Source organism: Pygoscelis adeliae, unplaced genomic scaffold (genome assembly GCF_000699105.1).
Source record: "Pygoscelis adeliae isolate BGI_AS28 unplaced genomic scaffold, ASM69910v1 Scaffold174, whole genome shotgun sequence".
Lineage (NCBI taxonomy): Eukaryota > Metazoa > Chordata > Aves > Sphenisciformes > Spheniscidae > Pygoscelis > Pygoscelis adeliae.
The window spans coordinates 5,130,460-5,148,876 of record NW_008824676.1 but is presented as its reverse complement, the minus strand read 5'-3'; the positions used below and the strand labels follow the sequence as shown (position 1 = coordinate 5,148,876).

Sequence of the window (18,417 nt, the reverse complement as noted above, 5' to 3'; positions counted from 1 at the left end):
CCATGCACTAGTGAAATTTATTTTTAAAAATAATATAAATTGTTGAAAATGGCTGATTTATTCTTTTTTTTTGCAAGTTGCAGCCCCAAGAAAATAATTTAAGTGTTCAGCTAAATCTGTGTCCATGCAAAAAAGTTTCTTTAATTTCATACAGTACAGTATATCCACAGAATTTTATTTTTCAGAGAGTCCATCACATCTGGGGTTTCACTGTATCTATAGCTGGAGGTATGAAGCCTGCCACTTTAAGTCTTGAACCTTTTCAGTATGAAGAGTTTTCGGATCTCAAGCAACTGTTTCAACAGTTGACTCTTCCAGCATCCTTACATTCTTCTTTTCTTCCAATGTTTGCTAATCCACTGACTTGTAACATGGCTTCATGGGAGGGTAACTCCGTTTCTGTGGCATAACCAAGCTTTAGGAGGGGAGGGCAGATAAATAAAGAAACGGGAGCAACAAAACAGATATGCCATTGAAAAGGACTTTTGTTGCATGAAACAGATTGATTCTTTTAGTTTAGTCCATGGCTTCAGATTGGACCAAAACCGAGTGTCCCTGAACTCCAAACCTATCAGTTCTTCATGACTTCAGTCCTTCACCTGAGGGCCTTCCGTAGGGCACAATGTGTGCAACTTCCTTGAGAACACAGGATCGCGTTGCAGCCCTAGAAACAGGCTCAGAAGACACAACATTAAGCATGCAGTGTTACCAGGGTTTGCGACCTGTAATTTTATTTTTTTTGTAACGCTGGTTGCTATGACAACAGTTTCACAGCTGCTATGAGCGAGCATACGAAGGTCCTGTTGAACTTTCAAGAGATGATTGGGAAGCTCTTCTAGTGAGAGGAGCTAAAGTTGGGTCTACTAGGGAAGAAGGAGGGAAGAGTTTGAACCACCCAATCACCATGTTGGACAGGTCCAGCTCATCTAAAAGTATCTGTGCCACTCCCATAAAGGATTTGTGATCCATACGTCCATAGTCTCCCCAAACAATTATCTGTTAGCAAAGGAAACACAAGGAAATAGAAAAAATTCAGCAAAAATGATGAGAGCTTCAATCTGATTCGTCAAATGTCTCAGCTTATTTAATTATAGTAAGGAATGAAATATTTGACTGCTGACATAGTTTAGTTCTGTGTATACTAATCACGATGCAGTGACAGAAATGACCTGGGCAGTAACAGAGCAGTTATCCATGATACTAAAGAAAGCCCAGTGAGCAAAGAAGCCCATACATATAGTAGAAGCAAAATAATCTACAACTAACTTTCGCTCAGCACTTTCTACTTGCATCAACAGTTATTATTGTAGTATTTATCTGCTCGACAAGTATTTGAAATAGCAGAACTTGCCAAATGAAGCATGAAAGGAAGTTTGAAACTCATTCAGTGAAAACTGTACAGGTGACGTTTTCGGATTCAGAAGAATATTGATGCAAATTACCTGTAAAACTTTTCCTTGGGGACTTTCTTCAAATGATAGAAGTTGCTGATAAAGTGGTTCCAGCGTTTTTCTTGCTACCTTTGTTTTCTTTTTGGCTATGCAGACTCCATTTTCTAACAGATACACCTTTACATAGGGTGCTTAGAAGAAAGAAAATAAAGAACACTAAGTAAAGAAGTCATCCAGATTTTTTGCATAACAGATGCACCGTTCCATCACCATATGATAAAATCTGCCTTTTACTGGATATGTAACTTACACGAACAAATCCCCACAAGCAATACTAACATTTATTCACATGCAAAGCATCCATGCATTTTCTTTACTTTTCTCCCTGGTATACTTTTTTCTTTACTTCTTTTTATGTGTCTCTTTTGCCATGAAACAATTCAGATTTTGACCTGGAAAAATCAGATATTCCTATATATAGTATCCCTATACTGTAGAATATGCAAAATAGGCCTGTTAAGTAAATGAATGACTTGCATTGACTTTGGTGAGATTTGGATCAATGCTCCAAATTGTTAATAATTTAAAATTATCTACAAGGTGAAAATCAGTGAAGAAAAGACTCTGACACAATTTCTATTTTGGCAGAAGAGCTTGCTAAAAATATCATTATATTGTCCTTTTCACATAGTGTTATAGGACATCAGATTATAAAATAAGGAGTAAGCATCAAATACTGGTCTACTTTTCAAGTAGGTACCTATTCCACACTTCTTGTTGACTCCCTCTTATGCCTAAGATTCCTATACCACATCTTCAGTATATACCTTCCTTTCTACCCCATAACCAAGGATGCATCTGCTATTACTAAAATACTTTTGTATCTTCTGGTAGCCCAGACATCAGTCTGATTTTTTTTTTCCTCCTGAAGTAGGATTGATTTTTTGTATACCACTTCAATATATTATGCATTTCAGTGTACAATACTGTAATCCACTGATATGTGAATTTGCTAAGAGTTTACTTAAGCTGAACAGTAAAACCTCAGAAGTTGGGGGTTTGTTGGATTTTTTTGGTAGAAGTCTATTCTTGTTGCTAAGATTTTTCTTCCTTACCTGGCAGTGTCTTTGAACCTGGTTTTACAACAAGGCCACGGGCTCGGATTATTTCTACTTCCAGTTGTCCTTTCTTGTCCATCATTCCCACCTGGATATCTCCTAGACAACAAAAAGAAATCCTGGCATTGTAATTCAGAAATACCTAAATATATGAAAAGCTATGGGAACTTCTAGGATAATATGGGACGACTTGTATCGTCTGCATTCCACCAATAAGTATGATCTGGATTTTAACACTACTAGATAATTTAATACTTACCCTCTTCACTGCTATTTATGTTAGCAAACAATTAAAAAACCCTGCAATAACATCTCGTCTCCCATTTCCCATGCCCCTATCACTTCAAATTAAATATTTTTTTTTGTCTTAAGAATTTCAGATAAAAAAAGGCAGCAAGGGAATTAGTAAAAAGCAGCTCTGTAAAACTGCTTGAAATCTCTTCACCATGCCTCTAGTTTAAAACAAGATATGAAAAGATAACTTGTGAATATAAAAAAGTCTGTAAGCACAATAGTAACAAATACTTTGCACCTAAATTCCCATTTTTATTCAATATTATCCAAGTGATTCAGAGAAAGGATTGGTCTCGTTAGCCACATTTTAAAGATGGAAAACTGAAGAAGAGATAAAAGACTGAATTTTTCAAAGCACCTTTCTACTTTTGAGTGTCTTAATGAGCATCCACAATTACGTTCAACTTTGGCTGAGGTTATAGTTTTGGTCTTAACTGAGTTGTTCATAACCATATGGGAAATAGGTATTTAAAGACTTAGAATCTAGATAATTTCTATGTTCTAACTACCAGACCCAGTAGATTATATCATATCTATAGGACATAAATGCTTACCCATTGATGGTGTTGCCAAAGTCTGTCGTCCTACAAGCTGGGCAGGACCAAGTCCATCCAGAAAATCACTGAACTGGCTGTCTGCAGCCAACCTCACACCAGGGAAAATCAAACTAAAAAATAATATTGAAAAAAAACCCCAAAATAAATACACTTGAATTTGCCCTTTTTTGTTTTCTAGATGTTTTTGCATTTAGCATTTATGTTTTTGGTACTACTGCTCACAAAGAACTTACACTGACAAGATTACAAAACATTTATTGTAATTTTCAAAACTTCACAGTGTTCAACAAGCAGCAATTTGGCCTCCAGCATATAAACAAACAGGTGAAGGAAGCACTAATCCTCACTAAGTCTAATTTCCACAGTAATATTTTTCCATCGTGCTCTCTTTTTCCAATATATTAAAGGCCACTGTTAATTATTGTAGTATACATATGAGACCAGTTCAATAAGATACTGATACATGCCCTTACCAGTAATTTAGTTACATGAAGGTAAAATTTCTAACGTTTCTCAGTCAATGTGAACTCAATGGCTGAATGTCAAATGTAACCAATGAAATTATTACATTAGACTGAATACTGGTCACTATTTTTAAAATCACCTTTTAAAATCAGCATTCATTATAAACATTTCGTTAAAAATGTTTTTGAGAATGACATCTATTCAATAATGGAACTGAAATCCAATGTGGCAAATGACCAAAGTAACTTCAAATTCTTGCCATAAATTATCCGTGACCCATTACAAGGCAACAAGACCTAATGAGATTTGTAATGACCAACCATAAATAAATGCCCACCTCAAATGCATATAGTGCATCAACTTGGACATGTAAGATATATTGTCCAGTATAGGTGTATCATGCAGTGCTGTGAATACCACTAATAAATCTACCCACAGTAAGATTTTTCTGGGCAGTGTCTTGGACATACCACTCAGAAGTCTTTAACTTGGGCTTTTTTGAAAAGCACGATACACAACAGTCTCATACTTCTGCCGAGAACATTTCTTCAGGATTAATTAGCAGAATCTTTGAAAAAATCTTGACCGCAGTGAATGACACCTGGAAATGCTCTGGAAATGCTTTGCTCTGCAAAGCACAGACATATGCGAGGAGTTTTCAGAAGAGAACCCGTCCTTTTCTGTGTTTTACCCGGTGCACTGCACCTGCTTCCCCTCCTGCCACACCGCATGCTGATGCTGTGACCCACCAGGTGCCTTTCTCATGGCACGGCAGAAATGATCCTCATCCTTCCTGCACCAACAATGGGAGACTCTTTCGGTCACAGGGGAAGACATAGGCTTGGTCCATCAATGACACTAGCTTGTGAAGGGAATTCTGACTGAACAGGACCTACAGCGCTCACCGCACTTTTGTCTAACTACCAGTTTCATGGAGAAACATCAGGTAACGACAGTTATAACTGCTGCTTACTTTCCCTCAGAGCTGTAGCTGTTCATGCTCCCATCCGTTGACTCCCGGCTGGCCTGACGGGTCATCCAGTTCCTCATCTCTACAGCCAGCCCTGTCTCAGTGCTCCTCTGGACGGTGCTCCGCAGCTTCTTGCCCCCTGCTTCTGTGGAGACAAAAGAGAAGCCCCCATCGCACCGCGCTGTCGCAGCTGGGCGGCTCTGCGGGGCACCGCTGCGGGCAGCACACCACCACTTCATGTGGCAGAAACACTCGAAGCCAGAAATTGATGACCTGTACCAAAACTTCCATTTAAAAATTACCATTTTTTAATAATAGGCAAGCAGCATTGTGAATCTCTTTTACAGGACCTTAATTCTGTCACCGCCTGCTTTCCAAGGGCAGACAGCATACGCACAACACAAGTCTGCCCACGGAGGTAACCAGATTTACACTATCCATATTCTAGCGTGTTTAAAATATGTTTTCTCTGGATCAATACATCCCTCTTAGAAATTCAATTTAAATGTTACCATTATGTCAAAACCTGCAGTGTCTGAGGAATGTTCTAATTCAGATGAATTATTTGATTTAAAAACATTTGGTCATTATCTGCTAAATCAAGTTACAGATATCCATTAGTGAGGATACGAAACAACAAACCAAGAACCCTTCCCATTCTTTCTTCTCTGTTCATGCTCTTCTCATTTCACTAGCTGCTTTCACTTTATATCTAAAAAATACAGTATTGACTTTTATGCACAATATGAAACTTTATTACCACTTCCAAGAGTAACAATTTTTGTATCTGCTTGCATAGTTTAATTTTAGTTGTAAAAACAGCAAAGTGACAGATAGCTGGGTATCAGACAAGGGAAAAAAATACTCAGAATTTAATATAGTAACATTTCAGTGCAGGAATTTTGATCAAGACCTCAGCTGGAAGATATATTGAAAACACCACCAAAAAAACCCCCCCAAAAAAGAAAAGAAAGAAAGGAGTAGGAATGAAGCTTCAGTTTTTCTTTCATGAATAAGACAGTCACTCCATGTCATTTTCTGACTTTAAATATTGTTCCCTGCAATGGGGCAGGGAATTCTGTATTCCGATTTCTTTTATCTGTTCAATACCCCCCTGACTTCACCACAGTGATGTGTGATATACTGATAATATTATAAAAGAGCAGTAACTCTAAATGTACATGACACCAAATAATATCAGAATTCTTAACTATTGATACAATGAGGGTAGAGTAATATCCAGTATCCTAGGATATCTAGGGACTTGCCCTCTTCTGCACTTGTTTGTAGTCTCTGCTACCCTTTACACCTTCTCTGGCTCATGTACTGGAGGTCAGAAGACCTGCTGGACCTGTGGGGTCGATGAAGCTCTAGGGATTTGAGAAAGGAAATGAGCAAGGGAGGAGATTGTCCTGGGATAAGGACTCTCACACTCCGAGGAGAACGTGTGAGCACAGGGGCTGGCTTAGAGTAAGAGGACCCACACCCTCGGACAGGGAATAGGAGGGGGGCATCAATTTCAATGTCCACACTCAGTGCCACTCTGTCCTACAGGCTGCAGTGTGGGTTTAAGTCTCCCGGGCCCTTCAGCCAGGAGGGATATTAGGTGAGATAAAGAACATGGGAATTTTAGTCAAGTGGGAAATAGGCACCTAAAACACCTTGAAACCCACTGGCCTCTTGTCAATAAAGATTAATAACTTTGCAGTATTTAGCAGTAGTGAGACGTTTCTATAGCAGTATCATGAGTGGTTCAAATCATATTGCTTATTACAAGCCTTCTAAGCATTCCTTAAGACCACAACTTTTAATCAGTATATAAAAATAACAGAAGTAATAATTTTCCTCTAGAACTTCAGCTACCCACATGAATTTAGTACCCAACAGAGTGAAATAATTTTTTTACTATGTCAAAACTACTTCTGAAAATGCCCATCATTATCTGGTGCAAAAAATACAAATAAAAAAGATGTAAGGCTAACATGATGTATGAAAAATGGAGGGCAGAAGTCAACAATTTCATTTCTATTGGGTTGTACTGTTCCAAGTGTCTGCTGGCTTTATTATTTATATTAAACTAATGAATGCTGGCAGCTGACTTCCAACACTGGCCCAGAGTTGTTCTAAAATCCAGTCACTCACATCAAAGAAATATTCCCGCAAAACTGCCAGGAAAAATTTGTGCTATAGTTTTGTAGAAAACGTATGCTGCGTCATAGTAACATGTGAAAGGCACACAACTCCTGAAGCCCCATGCGCTTTTCATTCAAGTATTGTTACTCTTCTGTTGTGAGAGCTCTTTTGACTAGTAAGCATTCATTTTCATTCAGCCTTGTTGAATGGTGGTCATTCTCGGTTCATTATTGCAAACATGTAATTCTCTCATGCAAATTCAACAGAACATCTCCATCTTGCATGATTCTTCAATCTCTTCATATCATATCTTTCAAAGATTTGGGGGTTTGGGATAAATATGTGTTTGAATATGTGATGTGTGAAGGAGTATATAATAACTTTTATTTATTAGTAAGGCAGATTTTTTTCTGAATTAGAATTGTAAGTCTGTATGCCTTCACTCTAGCAGAACATTCACAGAAAAAAATCAATACATCTGTTGCACATCAATTTACTGAGAAATCAAGGCGGAACTGGTGCACTTGCCATTCAATCTTCATAGAGGCACATGTGTAGCTGTTCTTAGCATCCCTCTGAATCTTATTTTTAAGCAGTTTTACTTTCTCGCATTAATTTTAACTGAAATAAGTGCTCTGGTTCACATGAAGACAGGCCAACAGCTGAGAAGATACAACTCTGATACAGCATGAAAGTTAGGCATGCATAGTATATCCAACTTTTGTATAAGTGCGGGTGGTAAACAGTAATTATTTTGACCTTAACACTGAATTTAAGGAGGGTTGAAAGGAGGCTATGTGAATAACTATTTTCCAGTTTTCAACAGAAAGAGGCAGAGCTCTCTGATGGTCTCAAAAGAGAAAGATCTGATCTTTCAGCAATAAGGCTCCTAATCATGATGTTGATGCTTCTTGAAATAAGAATTGAAGATTTTAACAGCAAAACGGCAATTTGGAATAGAAGTACAGAAGAAGACCCAGATAACAGGCACGACTCCTGAGCCACTGCTTTAGAGATGAGTATTCTTTCAGATTAAGCTTGGCTAAACTAATATGTAACGATACACATGAGAAATACCTACACTTGATTGCCCACGATACTAGCAATACATTGGTCCCTGGAAAAATGGAATAAATAAAAAATAATCCCACAATTCCTCAAACAATTTAAAAGCAAAGACAGTATTTACATCATCCATAATTTGTGTTTCATAAATTCAGCATTAAAATACTTAAAAGGATGCAAGTAGCAATGAAAATGCAAAGTAGTCACTTAACTTAAAGAAATAGCCTTTGGTGCTATACTTCCAAGCTGTAGCTGGTAGAAGATGTGGTTAAAGGTCTTACCACTCTAGTAAATCCAAACTGTTTTCCCTCATTCCTGCCTGGAAATTAAAACCTCCTCTGTTGTGCTAACACAACTACTTGTGTGGCTGCATTCTGTACTGGACCCAGCCCAGAAGGAAGAAACCAACAATATGTTTTAAAGTTGTTCTTTTTCTTTTAAGACAGATCATTTCCCAAAAACATTTGTGAAAACAAACATACAGTTGAATGAACCCAACTGAGGTGATGCTAATCTCTAGCTAGATGAATAACTTGGGAATGCATCTGACACTAACACAGAAGTAAACATGTAACTGGTGCCACAGTAAAAGTGGGGGTTGGTTTTATAATCATAAAGTATATATACATATACACTCACCTCATGCACACTATTTTTAATCCTACCAAATGAAAGGATGCGGAAACAAGAGAGTTTAGTAGTGTACTTTGTTGCTAAGTATGTTGCTGACCACCTACACTGAAAATCATTTTACTCACAATTTACTAAACTCTAATAAAGAACATTGAAAATATTCTCTAAATTTTATAATCTAATTGCCCTAGAAAGAAGAAATTTCTCTCAAGTTCCCATCACAAAATATGGAATATACTATCTGAAAAACACTAGTTCAGATTCTTGCAGCCATATTGTAAGGACTGGAATAAATTACCAGGAAAAATTGTTTTGGCATTTATGAAAGTACATTCATTCTTACAGTTAATCACACTGGTAATTTAACTAATATGGTTACTGCAAATAGACTCCACAGGCCACAGTTTCTAAACTACACATGGAATTATTTGTTCCCACAACTTGGGAGTGTAAATCATTTGCAAATTAGGGGTGCGAAACTACTGATATGATCTTCAATATCAGATGAGGACAAGTCGAAAACTGCAGTGAATGCAACAGATTACCTTCCGTGATCTGGGATCTAGCCAGATGAAATCTCCCTCCGCTCTCAGCTTACTCTCAGCAAGAGCTTCCAACAACCGCTCACCACCAGGCACAGAGCCCCGAGAGAGGACATCGCTGGCGCAGGCAGAGGCAGGCTGGCTGTGCCAGTCCCCAGGTGGTACGTGATCTCTTGGTAGGACTTGTACTGAGTACAGAGCAGCTGTAGCTTCAGAAACACACTCAAGTGTTTAAGGTGCCTCTTCTCTGCTCTCCTCACCTCACCAAAAAGGCTGCATAAAAACTGGTTCAGTATTTTCATTTGAACTCAGGAGTTAGCTGCCTATAAGTGACCATTTTTCAAGAGTAAAGCTCTGTACATATCTAGCTCTGGGCACAGAATCATAGAATCATAGAATCATTAAGGTTGGAAGAGACCTCCAAGATCATCGAGTCCAACCGTCATGTTAAGAACAGGTTAGATAAAATCATCAGAGACAGTCCAAGAACATTTGATGCTACCTAAGAAAAAGGGGACGGAGTAGGTCTCAAATTCCCTTGCAGCCGCACAATTCTGTGTCTGGAACAGCCCAGGTTTTGTCTGCATTGAATGAGGCATTTAGCTCTTGTTGAAGCACTGCTGGGAACCACAGCTGAGTTGTTTCTTTCCTTGTGTCACCCACAAACCCCAAGCAGCAGTCACGGATGAGGATCTACTAATTTCAGCAGGCTTTGGGAAACCCAGATTCCACTGTCACCTCAGTTTGAGAAGCTTTGAACTCATCTCCCCAATTCTCAGAGGCCAGTGCTAACCACCAGCTTATGAAGCATCCTGTTACAATCCTTCTGATGAAGTTTTTTCACAGTACGTGCCTTAAGCATTTATGAAGCTCAAAGAGCATCTGCAGGTCCAGGGAGAAACTGTAGCCAGGGGCTCTCCCTTACCTTGCACTTGTAAGGAAGAAGGGAAGACGTGTTCCAGTTCCTGCTCCCATGAATATCTGAACATAAAACACTGAGAAATTCTGACTGGGATGGGGATGGCCTGCCCTGATTGCCCAAAAGCAGAGCTGCCTTCAGTAGGGAAGCTCTTCAGTATGGGAGCAGCCAGGTTTGGAAAGTCTGAGAGAGCCTGGACTGACAGCCTCAGTTTGCACTATGCATTTTTAAATTTCTTGGAAGGCCTCATTAGTTTTTAATTTTCAGTCAAGAAATACTTCTTCACTCTTGCCCTGTGCCTTTGTGTTTCCTCCTCTCTCTCTCCTCTGGACATACTGGAAGCATGGTTAATTAAGATTAAGGTTAATTAAGACAGCACCTAAGAAAGAGTGAAAGAAAGAGAGAACGGAATGAAATAATCAACTGCAAAACTGTTGCTTGAGCATCTGGTCAAAGGCTGGTATGAAGCTTTCACGTCCCATTCTTGATGAATTCCCATATAGAGGACACGAGGCAGCCATCACAAATCTCAGTTGTTCCTGGGATATAAAGCTTTGGCCTGATTGCAGCATCCCTTGTCTGTGTTTCATTTCCCTTTCACGGCAAGGCTGGTTGTACGTTCAATCTGGAAAAGATCCCCCCGGCTTGTTGTGGCTGCATGATGTGAGAGTTTACCACACACTGCTCCCAAGCAATCCTGTGGTTTAAGGCAGGCACCTGCTCCTGATTCTCTCCCACTTTTTAATGTGTTTAAAGTTGTGTTCTGCCACTTTAATTTCACTTCCGTGCTGATGTCCATTCTTCAGTCCTAACTGACCCTTCAGCAAACTCTCAAGAGCATCAGACAATGGAAACTGCTTTTGTCTGCGTGGGGCATCCATCAGTTTAAGCTCTTCAACACTTGTGATCCCAAAAGTTTTTGAAACATTTTTACAAGCCTGAGTTGTTAACAAGAGCTGTTTTTCCACATCCATGATAATTACTTAATGTTCCTAAAATTCCTATATCCCCTGTATTATTATTCAGAATCACTATTGAACATGCTACATATAAAAAGGACAAATAGCCATCCCTGACAACTTAGAGCTTGTTTTCAATACCTGTATTGAAACACTATGTAACACTCCTTGGAAATCCCAATTAAGTGTATATGCCACCACAGCACGGAGGTTTGCTGCTTGGCCATTGCCTTGACAAAGAATTTACCCCTGATAACAGAGAGCCAACGCACTGGGAGCCATCCCAGGGAATCAGAACTAAATAACCGTACCTGTAAGGATGAGAGGTGGTAGTACTGATGTGATTTCCACTTCTCTTTTGGTTACTTGGCTCTGACTATGTAACTACAAACTGGCTATGCAGACTTCTGGCTGGATCCCTTGTTTTATAGATGTTGACTACAGATTTTGATTGTAATACACAGCGAGAAAATAAACTATTTTTAAATATTTTTTAATCACCTATTTGGCCCAAGCAAGATCAGGACATCTCTATTACGTTTATGCTATTTTTTTCAAATGTATGACTGAAGTGCCAAGAAGGAATGTTTTCTTCAAATTTGTGTAAGATGTCAAGTCAGCTGCTATACTGAGATTTACTGAGCTAGTAAACAACCCCTTGGCTAGCCAGTCTAACCGGAGATCCATTGAATCTAACTTGGAAAAATACGGTCGTACATTAAGTGGCTCAAATATGGGATTAAAAAAAAGTTTAGTTCTGATGCAATGTAAAAATAGCAGACATCAAATGCAGAATTAATATATTACCCAATCACTTTTGTTTAGAAATGTACGACTCCTGACAGTGAGATATGAATCAGGAACACAACTGCACACAGCCACTCAGGCCTTTCCAGCACTTCTGCAGAAGTGCTGGAAGTCTCTGTTTCTGTTACCGGTAAGACCATCGGTTTTCTAAGTGTGGTCAGAGGATGCCCCTGCTAAAAGCTTGGTATGATTGCTGTAAAACTGAACACACAGATGTGACAACGAAGAAGCACGTGGCTTTGCAGCCCACAGCTGTATCTCCCACGTGCCAAGTGATCTGAATGAACAGTTTTTCAGGAACCCTCATTTAGACTAGTTACGATCTCCACACAGGTAGGTATTCTTATCATTCAAATACAATAGGTCTGACTTTGTGCATATTTTGTGCATGTGTCAAAACAGAATGGCAGCATTTTATATCCACTTTGTACACCCTGTACAGCATCTACATGACTACAAAAAGTGCAAAGCAGTGGGAAATCAGTCTCATCCCCAAGCTATTACAATCCTGAAAAAACAGAGTAAGCAATTTTGTGGAATTACATTCTAATTTTTTATACCATTTACATAAGCAATCACTAAATAGGTGCACATTTTCACCACAAGAAATCTTTAAACCCAGTCTTTGATTTTGCCATTGACAAAGGATGACCATCTTAAGTAAAAAGAAACCATCACTGCAGTTTTGAGTGATAATGTTTTTATGTTTATACGTACATTCAATTTTCTGGATGTATAGCATTCTTGTGCACTTATTAATAACAACTTTTCCATGTAGTGCCAAGAGCAGATTAAAACTTCTTAAACAGTGAAGAGTGTGCATATTGAGGAGCTTAGAATTGCTTTTTTGTTTTTGTATTATATGAATTGAGAGATACTTTCTAAATATGTAATAATGACAGTAGCACCATTCTTTAACCCAAACTTGATTATTTTTAGTATAGCTAGGGTCATTACATACACTATCAGATGGATCTGTGCAGCATTTTCGAATGATGTAGTGTGTTGAAACAATTCAACACCCTCTATTAGGGCTTAATGAGATAGATGGTGCCAAGTAGTTGGATGGCTACTGAGATTACACAAATTAGAAACAGTTCTTCCTCCTAGCTTTGTCTAAGATGACTAATGGTACTATGCAAACATCATTATTTAAATAACGACAGTTCCCAAAACTCCGAGCAAATTTCATACTGTAATGACCCATTTTCAAACTACTGTTAAACATTTACCTCTCCAATTGAAACAATGGCAACACAGCGTGCCACTTCTCTGACAACACTATTGATCTTGCCATTGAAAAATTACAATTACGGCATGTAGATGTAAGTGAGAAAGGTTTTTTTCAGGTTTATGTAGGTACCACCAGAGATGAAACCTGTCATACGCTGTAGCTTCACTGCTTGCTGATACAGCCATAGCTGAGTTATCTGTTAGCTATTCAGGTACATGCTGCAGTGTAACTAGCAGCTCAGAAGAGAAATGTATGTTGTACTTGGAATGTCAATCCTTTTGCAGTCTCGTCTACTTTTCTGTTGATTTTCCAGATGTTTCCCAGAATACGTGTTTTGTTTGTCAAACTCTTTACTTCGCCAGCAACAGTATAGCTTTTTCTATGCTGCTTTTTAAAAAAGGCTTATCCATCTTGGCATCTACATCTACTTCATCAGTATAGTACCTGAGTGTAATCGTAAAAACACTTGGGACTGGAAAGAGAGATGCAAATTGCTGGAAATGCCTTCTGTACTGCCTTGGAGTCAGCCCGAGGTGCTGCAGAAGTGGAAGAGACTCAGCCCCACCACACCGACGGGAAGGCTGACTCAGCTCAGCCCCTGAGCAGCGCCCTAGCAGCAAACATAAAAAATTGTTGACCATAAACTTAAATGTCATACAGATTCTGTATGGAATGATTATCTTTCCATATTCGGAGTGATTTTTATCCTTTAAGATGAGCCATGCCACTGTTGCAGGAGCTGCGCAGCAGACAATCTCCGGCTTGTTAGCATCAATCAAGCCAAGGTCTTTAAAGCTTCATCTTTTACAGCAGATACCCTGCCACAGGGCAGTATACCCTTCTTTCAAATTCCACCTTGGCTCTACCTATGAACATTCCACGTAAACAAGGTCATCTTTACCACCAAGGCCAAAAAGTAGGCCAATTCCCCCAAGAAGAATGTAGTTATTCTCATTTTCTTCATTGCTTGATACTCCTACTATTACTTTATTCTTTTTAAGAGGATAATTTTAAAGCATAACTACTTCATGTGCAGGATTCTCTTCACTTTAATAATTACTGTGTTAATTAATTTATTGTTACTACTTCCCCCATTTTCTATTTCTGGTTAAATTATTGTCTGCTTGTTATTGTCTACTGGGACCTCCAGAGGGACAGTGTGATCTGGCGGCCTAACCACAGGAACAGAATCCAGGAACTGCCAAACTTTATTCCAGCTCTACCAATGAGCAAATGATTAATCGGTGAGAAATGCCACCGAAGCCATTAACAGTGCTCAGCTGAGCAGTTCAGCGTACGTTTAAATAAGTCCCAATCCTTCACTCACTAGCATCAATTCCTACTGAACTCCTGCAGCAACACTCAGATACTTCTTTCGGCAGACATCAATATGCAAAACTGTAATGTATCTTCTCCTCAGCTAACACAACTAATTCTTGCTATTTTTGGCATGATTGTCTTGGGCTGAAGAACATTCTGTGGCTTTTTTTTTTTTCAATTGCTTTTTGTTTTTCTAACATACTGGGAGACCAAGATGCTTTCCAGTTCTTTCTGAATTAATTTATGTCTTAAATTATCATAAATTATCTCTTGAATTGTCTTCAGCACCTGCAAAGCATTTGACTTTCCCCTTGAATCTCAAGGCTTTGCTACCACCCAAAAACTTTGGCAAAAGAAGACATTAAATTGAAATATACTCCCTTTTGGCAGGCGCAGTTCTGCACACAGATCTTGCCATGACTAGCAGTTCCATAGCCGCACTCCTGGCAACCTGCTATTTAACAGTTTATATCAACACTCAGTGCAAATGCAAATCCGAAGTGAATGTAAATAGAGTATGAAAAGGAAACTGTAGCACAAATTTATTACAGCAAACAATACACACGGTGTAATTTGAGGAAGCACCAAGTTAACAGTCCCACTCATAAAAATAGATGTAGGCTTTCTAGTGACCACATGCGATCTGAGCCTCTCTCTTCTTTTCTCAGTGCATGTTGAGTAACTGTAATTCTTCTCCGGTAACCTTGTACATAAGAATTCACTTGCTCTAGCACATTTTCCAGTTGTCCAAAGGAAAGTTTAGTAAACGCAAATCCACTACTTTATATTATGTGCATGAAATTTTGCACTATGACTACACAGACATCTAAAAGGATGTCACACACATTTACATTGGTCCTTTGAATTCAATGATAAAATTTCCTTTGATTTCAACAAAGCCAGGATTTCAGACAAAATGTGAGGCTTGGGATACTTCAAGAGCAGCTGGAATTCAGAAAGGTACTGATTTGCCCTCTGCACTCCACACCTCTCTTCAACAGTTTCCACGTAATTTAAATCTGTTCCAAGCATCACTTGATGCCAACTCTCACTTTACAATGCAGGCCGTGCACTTTATCATCAATGAATCTAACAAAAAATGCAAAAGACACCCTTTGATAACGTTGATACTTTGATAACATATGTAATTTGCTCTGGCACCACATGAAGCGTTAGTTCTGCATGACATGCACACATGTCAGAAGTAAACTGATGATGAAAAAACTGATTTTTCAATACCTTTTACTAGACACAGCTAAGAATAAACTCCTTTAAAAATAACAAATGTAAATAAACTTGAAGGATTCATGAAACTGATCAGCAAGTAGGAAATGCAAGAGTGAATATCAGTTCCCTGGGCTGCCAACTTGGCTGACCATGGCAAGTTCAGGCCTACCCATGGGAAGTGCACGGCTGCCAACTGGAAAACTGCAGCCTCTCCACAGCCCGCTTCTTCAGTACATTACAGCTTGGATGTCAGGGCTTAAGAAATCTCCTTCCTTAATCAACTGACAGTCAAATGGATCTTCTCAATCATCGTGCTCAGAATTGGTTTCTAAAATTATTCTTATTAATACATGGTACTGACTTACTCTTCAGTTACTTCTGAACTTGACATTACTCATATTCTTTCATACCCAAAGATATACCTATGGGCCAGTGTATTAATTTCAGCAGTTAATCAACAAAAGTCTTCAAGGGAGTATCACAAATAAATGTCTCAACAGGTCAGGTTTTCTATTTGTATTAAAAATGTGATTGAGTGGGAAATGTAAAAGCACCCCTGTAGCAGGTGATCTTTTTTTAACTTATCCATCATACACAGAAATAACTACATCTTGAGGATGGATAACTTATGAAGTGGGTTTAACATATATCTTTTTCAGATTAAACTGTAAAAGGGCATTAAGTACATGAACATGGGAGTGCATGTGCCACACCCACTTAAGGACACTGGTGGTACATAAATATAATTGCATAGAAGCACTCAGAAGACAAATTCCATTTTGAGTGCAGAGGTGACTTGCCATCAAAAAACCCCATCGCATTTTTTTCTTTATAATCTCAGTGAGTGCATTTGGGAAAAGAGTTTAGCTGTCATGCCTGTCACTCCCTCTGTAACCTGGTATGTCTGATATCTCAGACAGCAGAAACTCAACTCCATAAAAACTGCATAGCAATTATAGGTCTGCTTTTTCATTGGAATTACATGAAATGCATTTTCAAGTGTAGCCTACATCTAAATAGAACCAGATAATGTAAATCAACACAACATGTAAAAAAAAAAATCAGTATACGTTCTTTTAACATTTCTGTTTAAATAACTTGCCAGCACAAACTAAATAAATCATTACGATTACCCTTAAATTAACAGATATTCCTCTGCTGACTTCCATATATTTCGTATTTCTTTGAACCAGTGAACAGTTTTAAACGTACACAGATCTCAACTGAGGAATAAGTTAAGTGTTTCCTAGAGAAGTAAAGAAAACAGACCAGAACAAAACAAATTAATACTCTGATTTTGAACAGGATTAATGCAATTATTGTAACTAATAATCAGGACTGAAAAGACAACTATTCTGGAATGATAGAGAAAAAAATCTTTAAAGAATACCTAAGCATGTTTAGCATAATTTATGATATTTTCAGTCTTTTAAAAATGTGTTTTTTCAGCCATAGTGTTTAGTAGCACGTCAAAAGATTACAAACGCCCTCTGAAGCCTGCCCTGCAGCCTACTGGCAATATTTTGCAGTTCACTTCATCGTTCAAGGCAGGGAGCAGACAAGAGTACTGAAGGACAGCACATTTCACCTCAGGGAGCAGCCCCCTCTTTTCTATGGAAAGGGGCAACCTGGCCAGCCCCAGAGTAGGGTCCAGGGGAAAGGCAAGGGACCACACCTCGGCAGTCCCATCAGAAAGGGGAAGATGCTTGGGAGAGGAGACTTCAGGGACTGTTGCACGTGAAAAGATAAATCAAGATGTGTGAAGACAGGACAAACGTTTGCCGCTGAACTGTCGGCCTGAGATGTGGAAGGTGATACATGCATATGCAGATATTTTAAATACAGATGGTGTACATACATAGCTGATACATGTTTGTCCAGTGGCACTGTGCAAATACCGGTATCTTAATTTGATATTGCTCAAATCTATTGAAGGTGCAATATGCTCCATTAATCTTAATGGAATTAAAAATCTTGAATTAGTTCTGATAAACGCTGGGAAGACCATCAGTTCATTCTGTATGTAAACATATTTAAATACACCAGATTATTTTCTTTACAAAACCAGCATTTTCAAAACAAACTCATGAAACACAAGTTCTGTGCTGGATAGGGTTTGGTGCCATGCTTAACTACACATATACATTTGTTACACACATTCCAAATAGTAACTGGAACTTTTTATTTTTCAGTTTTTTTGATAGCTAGCTTAGGTATTGTTATTTTGTTTTTTTTTTTTTTTGGCCACAGTTATACAGAAAATCCACTGCATTTCTCTTCTTGGTTATGTAAAGTTCTGGTACTGCAACAAATATATGGAAATTACACACGTGCTTTACTGGTTGGACTTAACTCTTATGAGTAGAGATTAACTGTAAGTGAGACCTGCAAGGTCTACTTGTACGCATAGCCTTCTACCTACACTGCTGTTCCTGAGAAAAAGTCAAACAGGGCCAGTATTTAATTGTTCAAATGCGGCGTTCTTTGTAAATTATGTTGTCGTAACAGACAAGGGGTACCTGAGCAAGCCCCTGTAGTGCCAGAAAACCACCCGTGAGGAAGCGTGGCTTGTTTTCCTTATGAATGAGCAGAAAATGGAAAGACCCTCTACCCCATTTTTTTCCAACATAACTAAAGCTCAGCTAATAACTTCACTTCCAATGCGATGATGAGCATCACCTTTTAAATCACACCTCATTCTCCCCTTACAAGCACTGTGTCACCAACCCCTCTCTCAACACAAGTAACTCTCCGGGAGCCGCGTCCCCGCACCAGCTCCGCGC

The 18,417-nt window shown here is 38.7% G+C and overlaps 1 protein-coding gene across 3 annotated transcripts in view; it reads right to left on the bottom strand.

Moving 5' to 3' along the window:
- Positions 1 to 357: 357 nt before the first annotated feature.
- RIMS2 (regulating synaptic membrane exocytosis 2) overlaps positions 358 to 18,417 on the bottom strand; it is a 409,515-nt gene continuing 391,455 nt past the window's right edge. For 2 of the 3 annotated variants that reach the window (XM_009323094.1, XM_009323096.1), the window contains 5 exons: positions 4,799 to 4,940; positions 3,358 to 3,470; positions 2,507 to 2,608; positions 1,443 to 1,582; positions 778 to 996 (listed from right to left, as the gene is read on the bottom strand). In XM_009323094.1, coding sequence (XP_009321369.1) covers positions 778 to 996; positions 1,443 to 1,582; positions 2,507 to 2,608; positions 3,358 to 3,470; positions 4,799 to 4,940 — 716 coding nt within the window. Of the gene's footprint in view, positions 997 to 1,442; positions 1,583 to 2,506; positions 2,609 to 3,357; positions 3,471 to 4,798; positions 4,941 to 18,417 lie in introns of all 3 variants that reach the window. The other variant, XM_009323095.1, reaches the window with a different exon arrangement.